This window comes from Theobroma cacao, chromosome 5 (genome assembly GCF_053813885.1).
Source record: "Theobroma cacao isolate CCN51 chromosome 5, ASM5381388v1, whole genome shotgun sequence".
In the NCBI taxonomy this organism is placed as follows: Eukaryota; Viridiplantae; Streptophyta; class Magnoliopsida; order Malvales; family Malvaceae; genus Theobroma; species Theobroma cacao.
In genome coordinates this window covers 46,517,125-46,531,409 of record NC_142643.1, presented here as the reverse complement: position 1 = coordinate 46,531,409, position 14,285 = coordinate 46,517,125, and the positions used below count along the sequence as shown (strand labels likewise).

Sequence of the window (14,285 nt, the reverse complement as noted above, 5' to 3'; positions counted from 1 at the left end):
GAGCGTTTTGAGCATTTTTAAATATTTTAGAGTGATTTTTGATATATGAAGAAAAACTTTCGAACATTTTGAGCATTCATATTTATTAACTATGTTGTTAAATGGAATATGGTATATCGTTTGAAGTTGTTGATCACCATCCAATCCTTGTACGGTGTAAGGATTTCTCACCATTGCTCCAAGCTACAAAGAATTTCAGATTTGAAAAAGCATGGATAACTCATCCTAATTTTGTTGATTTTCTTAAGACAAAATGGAGCTTTGCAGAAAAAGACATGACTTTTACTGTGAGAGGACTAGCCGAAAATTTGCAGCAGTGGAGTCTAGAGAACTTTGGAGATATATATAAAAAGAAAAGGACGTCACTGGCGCGTCTCAAGGGAATATAAAAGCAACTTGATGCAGAACGTAACAATTACCTTCAGCATTTAGAAATTACTCTAATTGAGGAGTATAATCTTGCGCTCTATCAAGAAGAGATTATTTGGCAACAAAAGGTTCCATTGGATTGGCTCAAATATGGGGATAGCAATTCAAAGTTTTAGCATGCACTTGTGAAAAATAGACAAAGGAAGAAAAAGAAAGCTGCACTTTGAAGAGAGGATGGATCGTGCTACATAGATCCTAAAGAACTAGAGGAGATGGTTGTTAATTTCTTCAAACAGTTGAATGCGAATCACGGGGTTTGGGTTTCTTTACCTATGTCGTCAAATTGGAGATTAAATGATGATCAAATTTCAGATTTAACCAAGGCGATATCTAGTGAAGAAAGTCAACATGCCTTATATGACATAAATCCAAGGAAAAGCCCGTGCTATGATGGTTTCCCAGCAAACATTTTTCAGAAGAACTGGAAATATATTACTGTTGATTTGGTTAATTTTGTCTAGATTGCTTATGCTGTAGGTTCGGTTCCGCCAACTTTAGATCATACATTGATTACCCTTATCCCCAAAGTTGAAAGTCTAGAGAAAATCACTCAATTTCGACCTATCAACTTGTGCTCAGTTTCACTGAAATTATTTATCAAAATATTGGTTGATCAGTTGAGACCGATGCTTGAGGGATTAGTCGGAAGATCACAAAGTAGCTTCATTCCGAAAAGGCAAGCTATAAACAATGTTATTGTGGTGCAAGAGGCCATCCATACTGATAACTCTATTTTATAGAGTTATTTAGTCTTAATTTTCAATGTATTTTGTCTAGGTTCTTGATATTTAATTTAAATATTAAGAGTTTTTTTTTTAGTCATCTATTTTATTTAATTATATTGGGTTGCACCTGAGCATTTGATTTATTGGTGTGCATAATCTCATTACTTAAAGAATAGAATTCGAATCCCCTTTTCTCTAATTACAAAAATAAAAATATATTGGGTTCAATTGTGTTAATTTTTTTGATCATGTTTTATTTTAAGTTTAGTTCTTATTTAAGTTAAGTTTTATGTTTTTGTAGGTGTGCTTTGAAAAGAAGACTTATTTTGTGAAGAAGATGTATTTTTGATGTAGACTTTAACTACACAAATTGCAGTATTTCAAGCATATCTTTCATTACAGAATTCCAATTAATATGATTCTTAAACCATTGGAAGTTAAGAGGTAAAGCTATAACTTTCATGTTTACCACTTTGTTCAATTCAGCTTAGAAAGTAGTCAAAAATCATGTTGAAATCAAAACAGCATAGCGGAATCTGATTAAGCAATAACGAGCTTTGAGTGCCGCGGCCACTATGGGACTAGCTCTGTGGTGCCCCGATTGGGAAGTATGCCTCAAGGTGTGTTGGAGACTCAGTGCCACGGCCACCAAGCACTCAGTGCTGTGACGCCCGATGGAAAACCTTGTAAAAAAATATATAGTGCACAACGCCACGGCTTCCAAACAAGGAAGGCCGCAGCACCCAATGAATAAAGAAGAGTTTGTGGGTTGTTTGACTTCTATTTGGTGTTGGACTCGAGCACTATTTAATTTTCCCTTGAGAAGCACGAAAAAGGAAGAATTAAGGTAGGTTTTTCGAAGAAAAAGAGACATTGAAGCTAGCATCATTGCTGCGTAAATAATTTTGTTCTGTCGGATGGGGAATGGGATTAAAATAGTTTGGTGAACTACCTTCCTTCAGAAGAATTAACGTTATTGTCGGAGACCATTGTCCACAAAATTCTTCAGCCACAGACATGCCACACTGGGCTCTCCCATCGTCTGGACAGTTTACAGTTGCCTCGGCTTATGAATATTTGAGAAAACAAGAGACTTTACATCTTAACAGCATTTCAGGTACTTGGCAATGGGCATGGAGATGGAATGGACCCGAAAGGATCCGTATGTTTTTACTTCAATGCCTGCATAACCGCCTGCTTGCAAACCAGGAGAGGCTTCGAAGGCACCTATCCAATGATTTGATATGCAGGCAATGTAACTTGGAAGAAGAATCAATGCTCCATGCACTTAGAGATTGTCGGTTAGCAAACAAAGTTTGGTTAAGAATCCTACCATCAGATGCACAATTTTTTTTTTTTAGCTGCTCTACAATGGACTGGTTGATGTTTAATCTAAGTGACTCTTAAACTGAAACGAATGGAGCAGCATGGGCAATGATACTTGGCGTGACTTGCTGGTTTCTCTAGAAATGGAGAAACTTAATTATTTTCAAAAATGAAACCGTTAATATAGAACGAAGTTTGACTTTAATCTACAGTATGGTCTCAACTATAGACAATGGAGGTTCAGTTTGCATAAAAAATGGGAGCTTTCAACAGAATTGTCTAACAGAGGTGTTAAAATGGTGGGCTCCTCCAACCACGGATTGGATAGTACTAAGTACTGATGGACCATATCAGAAATCAACCAAGCAAGCAGCGGCTGGTGGTGTTCTGAGAGATTCACTCGGCCAATGGAGGGGAGGCTATACAATGAGACTCCGGCGTTGTACAGCATATTGGGCTGAACTTTGGGGAGAATGTAGAGGATTAAAACATGCTTGGGACTTGGGTTTTCGAAGGATAGTTCTTCAAGTGGACAGTAAAATAGTAGTCCAGGCTCGTCTCAATTAGTTCACCCGTGTTCCAATTCTGACCTGATTCAAGCCATTCATGGTTTGATTTAACGACAATGGGAGGTTCAAATAATCCATATCTTCCCTGAAGGCAAGAGAGTAGCGGATTTCATGGCCAATGAAGGTTTTACTATATATTTCAAATAATTTGGTAGCTTATAATAGTTCCCCAGATAAGGTAAAAACCCTTTTATTTCATGATGTAATCGGAATTTGTTTCTCTCGTTCGATTAGGCAATAAAATTCTCGCATTTTTTTAAAAAAAATTACGGATCTGTAATCTTATTAATACCCTTAGACCATAACATATGTGAATAAGCAGTCTTTCATCCAGGTCACCCTCCCCAAGCAATGCTGCTTTAGCAAAAACCATTCCATTTATTTAAAGATCATGCATTGGTTAAAACAAAAATTTAATGAAAGTTTCAAACAAGAAAACATGCCAATGTTTTGTTAATTAATTATTGAATGTTTTATTACGTGATATTAAATTTGAATTCAATGGAATAATACATTTTGGGTCGATTTTTTTTATTATTTCAATTTCTTTTTATTTGTAGCACAAAAAGAAAAAAAAAATCTGCATGAATCAATGATTGTCCATGGAAGGAGCCTTTATTAAATTGAAAATGTGGACCGTCAGTCCAATGAATATCCAACCTGAATGCATGCTTTTGAAAATGATAATACTATCATCAAACATAGGTAGGATTTATTCGATACAATTTAGTAGCGTGAGTTGAATTCAGGCACCACCAAACCTATATAGAAAGAGAGAGTATTCCATTCTTTGAGTGTTTTTTCTTAATTTGAAAGCAAATTCTATATCATTCAGCAATAATATATCGGGCAAGCATGTGACAAGGAAATTAATACTACTACTATATCATCCACGTTCCTATTGGGCTAATAATAACACAAGTAGCATCATAATTGCCTGGACCTCGTAGGAATATGAGCCTTATATGCCTAGATTTTATGTTGGGAAGGTTGAGACTTCCGAGGCAACTTTATTTTTTATAGTTTAATTTCAGTTCTATAATTATTAAGTAACGATTTTTAGTTTTATTTTATTTCTACCCTCTTTGTTTTTCGTTACTATATACTAGTGTATAATTATACTTAAAATTTACTAATAATTAATATAACACTTACTAAAATTTATTAATTGTTTTAAACTTTAATTTATTAATTTAAATAAATAAAAATTAATTGTTCCAAGAGTAACCTCATGCTAATGAAAATGAATATATACAAGATTACAAAGATTATCTTATAAAAATAACATCATGTACTTCATTTTGGAAATGTGCATTTTTGCAATCTTTAACTTATATGTTGAATCAATGAATAATGTGTCAAAGTGATTGTATAGTCCTAAACAAGTGGAACAACTATTTCACGCAAATGGCATTGGAAGTAACTAAAAAAAGTGATAAGTTTCATGAATTACTTTCACGCATATGGCATTTGAAGTAACTAAGAACAAGTGACCGGTACATAAGTTATTTTCATTTTGTGATGTTCTGGAGAGTTCTTGAGTAACTGCTTCCTCTAGCTTTATAGAGTTTTAACAATTCATTTTAGGCAGAACAAGATTTTCTTGAACTAGTGCAAAAATATTTTCACTCTTAACTTATTACTCTAGATATTCTCTCACAAATTCTCTTTTAAATAGTCTTTTCTCCACCATATTCATAATCTTGCTCTACTACTTTGACAATTCCACGCTCCTATTCTTTACCTATTCTCAACTTTACTCTACCATTCACTTATTCACTTCCACCTACAACAACACTTGATACATCAGGAATTGGTTTAATCTTTCTCTCCACTGCCTCCAATAGATTTTTTACTTAGTTATGTTTTACCATTTTTCTCTTGAAAGAATTAAATTAGTTTTATTCAAATATTTAACCATCTTTTTTGAAAATTGATACATTGAGCATGGCATCAGCTGAAGTAATTAACTCAAAAACACATCTTGTCTATTGTAAACTGAAAGTGGAATCCTTTAGGAGAAAGACGTCTCTTCTATTAACGACTATGAGGACATTGAAGGTGAGTTTGAAGATGTCAAAATTACATGGTACTAGGAAATTTCCCTTGAGAAGAAGATAATATATAGTCATCTTTTTGATAATAAAAATTATTATGCTCTCATCTTTCACCCCAAATACCAAGAAATCATAGTGGTGCGATATTTGAACCATGTAAGACAAAGCCATAAAGAAAAAGAAGAGGCAACGAAAGCTTTATATGAATTGTGATGATGATTTCTTGGATTACACATGATTGGAATATCCCTAAAGCTTTGATTCTTTTGTCACGGATCTTGAGGAGAAGGAAGAGATAATCAATGGTCTTATCACATTCAACCGAGGAAAAGAATATTACTCAAAGATTGGCAAGGCTTGGAAACGTGGTTATTCATTGTATGGTATAGAAAAAGGATGATTGTGTTTACTACCAATTGTCACGCCCCAAATTCAACGATTTGGGACATAACAGACACCATGAGACAAATCCCATAAGCATAAGGCAACAATATCATACTAAACTAAATCTAATATCTCCAACATCTGCTGTATTAGCAGTGTTGGATTCACTTGTATCCTCTCCAAAAGATGATTAATTTCAAGCCAAGTCAAGATGCTGTCAAATAAGAAGTAGATCGTAATGAAGATATGATCTGCAGTGCTCTGCACGCAATTGTATCCTTGAATTGAATAAGTAGGGAGATTGCAGCTTTAAGTTCAAGAACCTGATGAGTGAAATTTCAAAATCCCCAACACTATGGGACAAGTACTACTCCATCAGGAACAAGTGAGAGATATGTAGAGTAGTTTTGGATTATCTCAAGAGGGGAACTATTGTTTTTGTGATAGCTACAAGCCTACAGGAATAGATGAGCTCAAATGGTAATGGGGCTAAAATTGCAAGTGGCAAGGTTTATTGCTCCTGTGGTTGTATGAAAATGGAAAAAGGTTGAAAATTTTTAAATTTTGATTGGAAAAATCCTCAATACTAAAGAAAGATATTTATTGGATATGGGTTTCCATTCATGTATAAGTCCAAGTGCATTGTCTTAATCTTCTTCCATGGATTTAACTTTCATGCTCTCACCCTTTTAAATTTATTATTGTTAAGTGAAATGAAAGAGATACATGCACCATTTTAAATTTTAAAAAAAAAGTATCCAATGTCTCTTTAAAATTTACACTTTACAAAAATTTCCAAATATAATAAAAGTTACAAATACAAAGTCCTCATTTCGCTAACATTTTGTTACAAACTTAAATTAAATACTCACATCAAAATTTATAAATATGCAAGGGCAAATGTTAATCTTGCTAACCAAAACTCCTGTTAAGCAAATATAATTCTCAAACATGCAAAAATGTCAAAGCCTGTAAAAATGATGAAAATTAAAGAAATGAGTACAACTACTCAGCAAGTAATCAACATCCTCTCAATTAGATTAACAATGCTTCAAAACATTTAGGCCAAAATTATCAATAATCATATAGCTATCAAAACAAAAGTTAGGTAAACACATCATAAACACGTTTTCTCCAAAATCGTATTTTCATATAATAGAAGTAACTATTACTAATTCAATATTCTATTTAGTAAATTAAATTTATTAATTCAGTTATTAGTATATTAATTAATTTAATTATTTTAAAAATTAAATAATATTATTTATTTATTTATTTAATTGTTTACTAATACATTATTTATTTACTTAATTAAGTTGTTGATACATTAATTAATTTATTTTTAAAAAAATTAATTATTATTATTTATTTATTAATACATTATTTTAACTAATTACTTAAATTAAATTAATAATTTAATTATTTTTCAAATTATATAATAATACTAATTTTATTAATTGTTTACTAAAATATTTTTATTATTTTATTAATTAAATTATTCCATTAATTCTGGTATATATGCTACATCAGGTGAAACTCACAATTTAACTTTTTCTTTAAAAAATTACGCAATTTTATTACTTAATGCCAATCTTAGACTTTATGGTTACAAAGGAAGGAAATAAACACAGAAAAGCATAACTCCAAAGCTCAAAATATCCAATTTTGAGATAAGGCACCTCCCTCTTCCCTTTCCATTGCAGCCACCATCTGAATAAAATCTTCTTTAGAATTCTTAAATGCCAAACCTAACACATTATTCGTATCCAAAAGTAAAATATTGATCCAAATCTTTTACAAATTCATCAAGGTCTTTCCTTTGCCCATTTATTGTTCCGTAAAACCCTACCCTCTACTGTTTGACAATTTGTTTTTGTTGCAACATTTCTTGCCTCTAAGTCTCCCTCCGGCATGAATCATAATCTGCAATTTATCATCTGTAATTCAATCTCATCTTTCTTTTTCAACCGCAAACAAGTTCAAGATCTCTACACCTGCGTCATTTTCATCAGATACCGTAAGAACAAATGAACAAGTAGGGGTCTGTGTTGTGTTTATGGATAGAACCAATGTATCATCTGAATTAGTCCTTCTATGTTAATTGTGTCCCATATTTTATTAGTTACAGGAGGGCGTTGTGGTCATTTTAGTGAAAGTGGAAACGAATATGTCACCCGATAAGCTATTTGGAACGGTCCTGGCAAATCATGAATAGACCAAGGTACCCTTTGTTTATCTACATGGCTGAGAGACAATATCCTCCAGAGAAAATATGGCCAACCAATCCAAAACAGGACAAAATCCAAACCACTCAAGCATACTGAGCTCAACAGAAACCAGAGACACATGGTGAAAAAATCTTTCATTTCTGTCTTTTAATTCTTTCAAAAAAATAAAATTCATTTCTCTCCTATCCACCAGCTGGTGACCAGTTAACAATGGAAACCATTCTCTCTTCTCACTCTCTCTCTCCGATCCTGAATCCAAAAGCATCCACTTCTAAGAGCCTTTTGTCACCTTCAATTCAACCAAGATCAGCTTCTCTCCCTCTCTCAAAACCCTTTACTTGTGCCCTCAAGAAACAAACTTCTCAATCACTAAAACCATCTTTGGCAGAACCCAAAACTTGGTTTGTTCATGCACAGCGGGGACTAGCGGCTCTAGCTATCTCTTTAGCACTCAATTTTTCTCCAGTCTTGCACACTGGCAATGCATGGGCATCAGAATTTGATGTAATCAATGAAGGGCCACCCAAGGACTCCTATGTGTTTGATGATGCTAATGTGCTTAGTAGAGTGACAAAATCTGATTTGAGGCAGCTTTTATCTGATTTGGAGTCAAGGAAGACCTTCCACATTAACTTTGTTACTGTTAGAAAGCTCACAGTAAGATCTTGTTTTGATGAATTGACTTTTACTTGGATATTACCCTTTTGTTGGTTTGTTATTGTTTGTTTTCTGAAACCAAGTAAAATGAAGAAGAACAAATGAAAGCTCTATGCAATTCTTGAAGCTGATTAGTTCATTTGACCTGGTTGTTTACCAGGAATCATAACATTATGGCTTCCTTTTGTTTTCCTTTTTGAGAGTTTCTTAGTAAACAGTGGGAATGTAGGACTGCTTTTAAACCTGTGTAACAGATGCAAAGTTTGAGATTTGATTGCAGAGCAAAGCTGATGCTTTTGAGTATGCTGACCAAGTTTTGGAGCGTTGGTATCCCACACTTGAAGAGGGTAACAATAAAGGTATTGTTGTGCTTGTTACAAGTCAAAAAGAAGGGGCAGTCACAGGGGGACCTGCATTTATTGAAGCTGTTGGAGAAAAAATTCTGGATGCTACTGTATCAGAAAACCTTCCTGGTAAGTATTTCTTTTATTTTCGTAACTAAAACCAAAATCGAAAACCTTCTTATAAAGATTAGTTCTAGAGGCACCTCGTAGCTTGAAGAGGGTACAAACACTTAAATACTCAGTTTCAATCTAGTATACCATCGATGTAAGATTCATAGCTCCTTTTGGGACCGTGACATCCTCCCCGGTCTAATGAGGATTTACTGTCCTTAGTGGCACATCGTTTCGTAACCTAGAACCGGCTCTTATAAATGAACTTATTTGATTGCTTTGCGAATCATTTTATTGCTTTCCCAGCAATTGACCATCAATGGTATAGCTTAGGCTGAGAGATCAAACAAACCACTAGGAGAGAGAAGAGGGTTTCGTTTCTTTAGCTGCGGTTATACTGATCATACTGTTTTCTTAATTTGCAGTTTTGGCCACGGATGAGAAGTACAACGAAGCAATTTACAGCAGTGCCAAAAGGCTAGTTGCTGCCATTGATGGGCTCCCAGATCCTGGTGGCCCCAAGTTTAAGGAAAATAAGAAGGAGTCCAATTTCAAATCCAGGGAAGAGACAGAAGAGAAACGAGGACAGTTCAGTCTCGTGGTTGGAGGTTTGTTGGTGATTGCTTTTGTTGTTCCCATGGCACAATACTATGCTTATGTCTCCAAGAAGTAAAAGCATAATCTGTATTATAGGATTTGTGATTTGTCTTTCAAATCCCCTTTATACGATCCATCATGTTAAAAGATGGTTGATGAGAACCTTGCAATCCAAGAAACTAGTACAGATTTTTGGTTCTCATTCGGAAAACCAAAACTGGAATGATGTTTAGTCTAAGGTTGTATACTTAGTTGGTGCTCGGAAGAAGTTGTATTATAGCACATGATCTACTTCTATGATCTGCATAAATTGAAATTCTTAGGATCACAGATCAAACGAAGCAAGTAAGCTCGTACTATACAGAGAGAGCTGTCGAACGTTTCGTTTATGAATGAACAATTTGAACTGCATTTCATCGCACACACACACGCACATACACACTCTACACATATATAGTACCTTTGAGTCAATAGGACAAGTTAATTGGAAGGGTTCAATATCTGGAACTGGACTTCCAGTCATGAATTTATAATTCTTTACAGTAAGTTTTTTGATCAATAATACTTGCAATGACTGCTAGAAGTCAAATAAAAAATAGAGTTACCAGCAAAGGGCAAATTAAGTCTTCAGAACTTGAGACTGAGAAGGAATGGCATTTTGTTCGAGAAGGGTGGATCGGAGTACTTTCCGGTGAGTATTTGTGTTGAAACGTACTGATTTGCAGCTTCTGTGTAATGAATTCCATCCCAATTCACATATTCAGAACTATCATTACATGCTTTGGCTGTCATTGAGGTTCCATTGATGACTTTTGTTTTCCCACAAGCAATTCGGCTGTCATAATTCAAAGGTCCGCCTCCATATCCACAGCAAGCCATTATAGGCTGCTCAAATCCTGCAAAATGTTAAAGCACTCAAATCATTTTCTATTCCATACTTGTAGCCCTCATTTACCTGTTATTGCAATCTCATCATAGAAAGTACATCATACTCACCGAGTTTAGAATAATTTGCTATAAGGTTGGATTTTATTGTGTAGATGTCAACGTATGTGAAGTTCGAATCTGTATATTGGCCCTGCAATTTTTTGCAAAGGGCATGGAGCTGCAGATTGAAGACTTTAGCAGCTTGGTTATGCTTGCTGACGCACCCTAGCTCATCAAGGCTAGATGCATCAGTTCCAAATTTGGCAACATTTTGAGCTAAGCATCCAAGAGGTCCAGTGTTATGAATCCAAAAATTTCTAGCCCCTTGATCATATAGTTTCTACAATGGAAACCAAAGAATTTCAAGGATTAGGATGCTCATCGTGATAACGAAATGTGGCCCTCAACGCAGAGGCTTGCATAGAAACCTTGAAGATGTTAAACAAATAACTAAATAAAGTCCTGACGTAATAGGTAGTTTAGTGTTCTCGAAGCTGACCTTTACTCCAGTTTCAAATTCTATCATGACTGAAGGAATTAGGGCAAGTATTTGATCATAAGTTTTAGAATAAAAGGCACCAGCAAGATCATTCTGGCCTATATCGATCATGTAGAGCCCCTTCTGGAAAGAATCTTCTGTTGGAAGGTACTTCCCAAGTTTTTTACCTGCAATTAAATGGAAAAGGCGGGTGTATCAATTAAGATTTCTTAACTGCTATTGATGAAAAATGCTCGCAATTAAAAAAAATATTAAAAATAAATGCATCAGTGCCAATAAAGATGACTGCATTTCTCTAGAAGATGATCGATGAGTTGACCTTTAGCTAGCAATTCAAGAACCCGAGCCTTGAACCGGAAAAACTGAGCCACTTGAACTCCCAAAGAAAACGGACTGACAGCATTTGCAGTAGGTGGCAGTATAGTTGATCCTGCAGCTGCAAAATTGCACCCCTTGCGGAAACTTGGTGTGCCAATTGAATCCAGGTAAGCATTTAGAAATGGCAGATCCATTGCATCCACTGCAACACATATATCAATGAGCAAAGAACTATATCAAAAAGATCAAAAGAAGGGCCATAAAGTATGCAAAAGAGCAAGAAACCCAGAAGTTTCTCCTAGAAAAAACAGAGGAAACAGAGAGACCAGGTGATATACAAATTTGCAGGGGGTGAAGCAGAATCATGATGAACAAAACTGCATATGCAACAGAAAGTCTAAATGCCGATGCAATTAGTGAAAATAGTCAGAAAGTTTAACTGAGAAAATCAATGATGAGGCGGCCATCGCAGTATCTCCCGGACGGTGTTTGGAAGTAACTTTGGCCGTGAGGTGGTTCAAGGCTCTCGATTCCGGCAGCAACCAGCTCACCCGTATCAGAATTAGAATCACCAAAGTTGAAAATAGCAGGGTATTTGAAGGTAATGGAATTGGTTAGAGGCAAGAAGATGAACAACAAGGCAAAAAAGATTTGGAGAATGTAAGCCTTGGGAGCCATGGTTGCCAGCACCACAGCAGGATCACAAGGGCTTGTAGCTTACACTTTTTTTATGTCTTTTTTTTATGTTTGTTGCCAACTATAAATAATAATTGGTTTGGTAGGTCGTATGTGTCCCAGCCGTTGGGAGTTTGCTTTCAATTGTGGTAAGCAAAAAAATTGCCAAAACGAGCACCAAAAACAAAGCGCACTTCTTTTTGTATTCTAGTAAACTAGCGGGTTGGAATGCCCTATTCTCACATGCTCCCATACTTTGTTAACTTTTTGTCCAATAATCACCACAAATGAATGATAATGCAATTATTGTTAAGAATTTGATGGATAATAATTTTACTTATAAAAAAATTTTATTCATAAAACCTAAAAAATAAAGAGTTAAATTAATTAGATATATTTATAAATTAAAACACTATATGACTTTAATAATTTAAATCTGACTGCGAGCAAACCAATCAATTAGTTATTAAATATTACATTATTAGTTTTTAGACACTGTGTCACTGATTTTTAGATATTACAAGACTAGTTTTTAGACATTGCATGACTTAATCATTACATTTTTTGTTTTTAATTACTTAAAAATCAATCACGTAATACTTTACTAATCAATCACGTAATGCTTTACTTACCAGTCACGTAATGTCATATTAACCAGTCACGTAATACTTAACAATCAATCACGAAATTTGTAAAAATTAATAACATAATACCTAAAATCTAGTCACACAATACTCAAAAACCGATTACGTAATACCTAAAGACTATTGAATTTTATTAACAAAATCAACAATTTCAAACAATACATCATATTGAAAATGCTCAAAATGCTCAAACGTTTTCTTCATGTATCAAAAATCACTTCAAAAAATATAAAAATACTCAAAACGCTCAAATGTTTATTTCGTGTATCAAAAATCATTTCAAAATGCTCAAAATGTTTAAAAGTTTTTCTTTCTGATAAGAAATAATAGTCTAACAAAAAAAACTCAAAAGATATAAATCAGTATAAAGCATAAACCAACCAACGCATATGAGTCGATTTCATTAAAAAAAATTTTATCTAAAATTAATTTTTCTCGATTAAAATTAATTAAAATTATAAAAAAATTTATTTTTAAAAACACTTTATATACTAAGGATATTTTTTAAAAGAACCCTAAAAAATACTAACAAACTTTTGAAAATTGTGTATAGCATAAGAGATCAGCTTTGCTCCTATAAATCTTTATTCAAAAGCATCAACTCCATTTACCAGTTACCATGTGACTAGGCTGACTAATTTGTATTGAAGAATTGCCCAAAAACAGTAAAAAGTATGCCACAGACATGGAAATTGAACCCCATATTTAGAAAAGGTACTTTAGAAATTCTTCCAAGAAGTTAAAAATGCTCCCTTTTTTTTTCTTGGTTAAGACCACATGACCATGGGACTAATTGAATATATATGAAAGGGACTGCCTCCATGAACATGGAAATCTAAATGCAATGTAAAGCATAATTTATATATGAATATAGCTTAAAAAGTTGGGATGAGAGCATTTACTTAGGAAATCAATGATGAGCCGGCCATCACAAAATCTCCCTGTTGGAGCCTTGAAGTAAGCCTGGCCATTGGGGAGTTCCAGGAAGTCCCCAAGCGCAGCAACAAGTTCACCCGTGTCAGAGTTTGAATCACCAAAGTTGAAAACAACCGGGAAATTGAAGTCAACAGAGCTTGCTGTAGAGAAAACGATGGCAAACAAGGTTACGATTTGGATAACAGAGGTGATGTTAGCCATGGTTCGGGAGTGATAACCTTGTTGGCCCAAAACTTACAAGCACCGAGACAAGGTTTGCAATGATGAGGAGAGAAAACTGGTTTTTTGATTGTTTATATGGGCAATGGGAAGAGTTTGCTTTGAAGCCAAGTGGGGGGGAAGAGTCAAAAAGCAAAGTTTTTGCTGCCCAGGTTTTGCTTTCATTCCTGTAATCCTGCTGTCTTATGTCAAGCAAAGGACAAAAAAGCATTGTTCTAAAACAGACCCCCGTGAGCACTTGGAAACATACAAAGTACAGGGATCATTGTGCTTTAAGACTATAATTTTAATTTCAGTGCAATCCTGAGGTTGTTTCGGGGAAAGCATGTGGCAGGGAAATGAGCACCATTATTCTGCAAGCAAAAGTGATGAATTTCCCTTCCACGGGTGGCATAAAGCATTTTTACTTGGACTCCTGTTTTATCCACGTTTGTACTCCATTACTTTTCTTATACCTCTAGCTCCAATATTCTTGATCAGCAAAATAGCTTTGTTTTGCTTTTGGGGCAATCGAGGGGTCATCCTCCTCTCATACCCTCTTACAAAAAAGGTCGGACCCCAGACTTGTTCCATGGGTTTGCCAAGTTCTTTTTACCTCTCGAAGATGTACACGACCGTCTAGCCCGAGACTTACCACCCC

The 14,285-nt window shown here is 34.7% G+C and overlaps 2 protein-coding genes across 3 annotated transcripts; one reads left to right on the top strand and one right to left on the bottom strand.

Annotated features, from left to right (window-relative positions):
- The first annotated feature begins 7,787 nt into the window (after positions 1-7,787).
- On the top strand, positions 7,788-9,764 carry TLP18.3 (thylakoid lumen 18.3 kDa protein). The gene is made up of 3 exons (XM_007030866.3): positions 7,788-8,375; positions 8,656-8,848; positions 9,256-9,764. Exons 1-3 carry the CDS (start codon positions 7,929-7,931, stop codon positions 9,501-9,503), a joined length of 888 nt encoding a protein of 295 aa, XP_007030928.3. The 5' UTR covers positions 7,788-7,928; the 3' UTR covers positions 9,504-9,764.
- A 22-nt stretch (positions 9,765-9,786) lies between these two features.
- Positions 9,787-13,705, bottom strand: LOC18600429 (GDSL esterase/lipase At1g54790). Of its 2 annotated transcripts, none has more exons than XM_007030865.3 (5): positions 13,393-13,705; positions 11,173-11,373; positions 10,854-11,020; positions 10,424-10,694; positions 9,787-10,323 (listed from the first exon to the last, which is right to left on the bottom strand). In XM_007030865.3, exons 1-5 carry the CDS (start codon positions 13,625-13,627, stop codon positions 10,055-10,057), a joined length of 1,143 nt encoding a protein of 380 aa, XP_007030927.3. In that variant the 5' UTR covers positions 13,628-13,705; the 3' UTR covers positions 9,787-10,054. The 2 variants fall into 2 exon arrangements, with proteins under 2 accessions (XP_007030927.3, XP_007030926.3); XM_007030864.3 differs by lacking the exon at positions 13,393-13,705 and adding an exon at positions 11,612-11,910.
- Between the last annotated feature and the right edge of the window lie 580 nt (positions 13,706-14,285).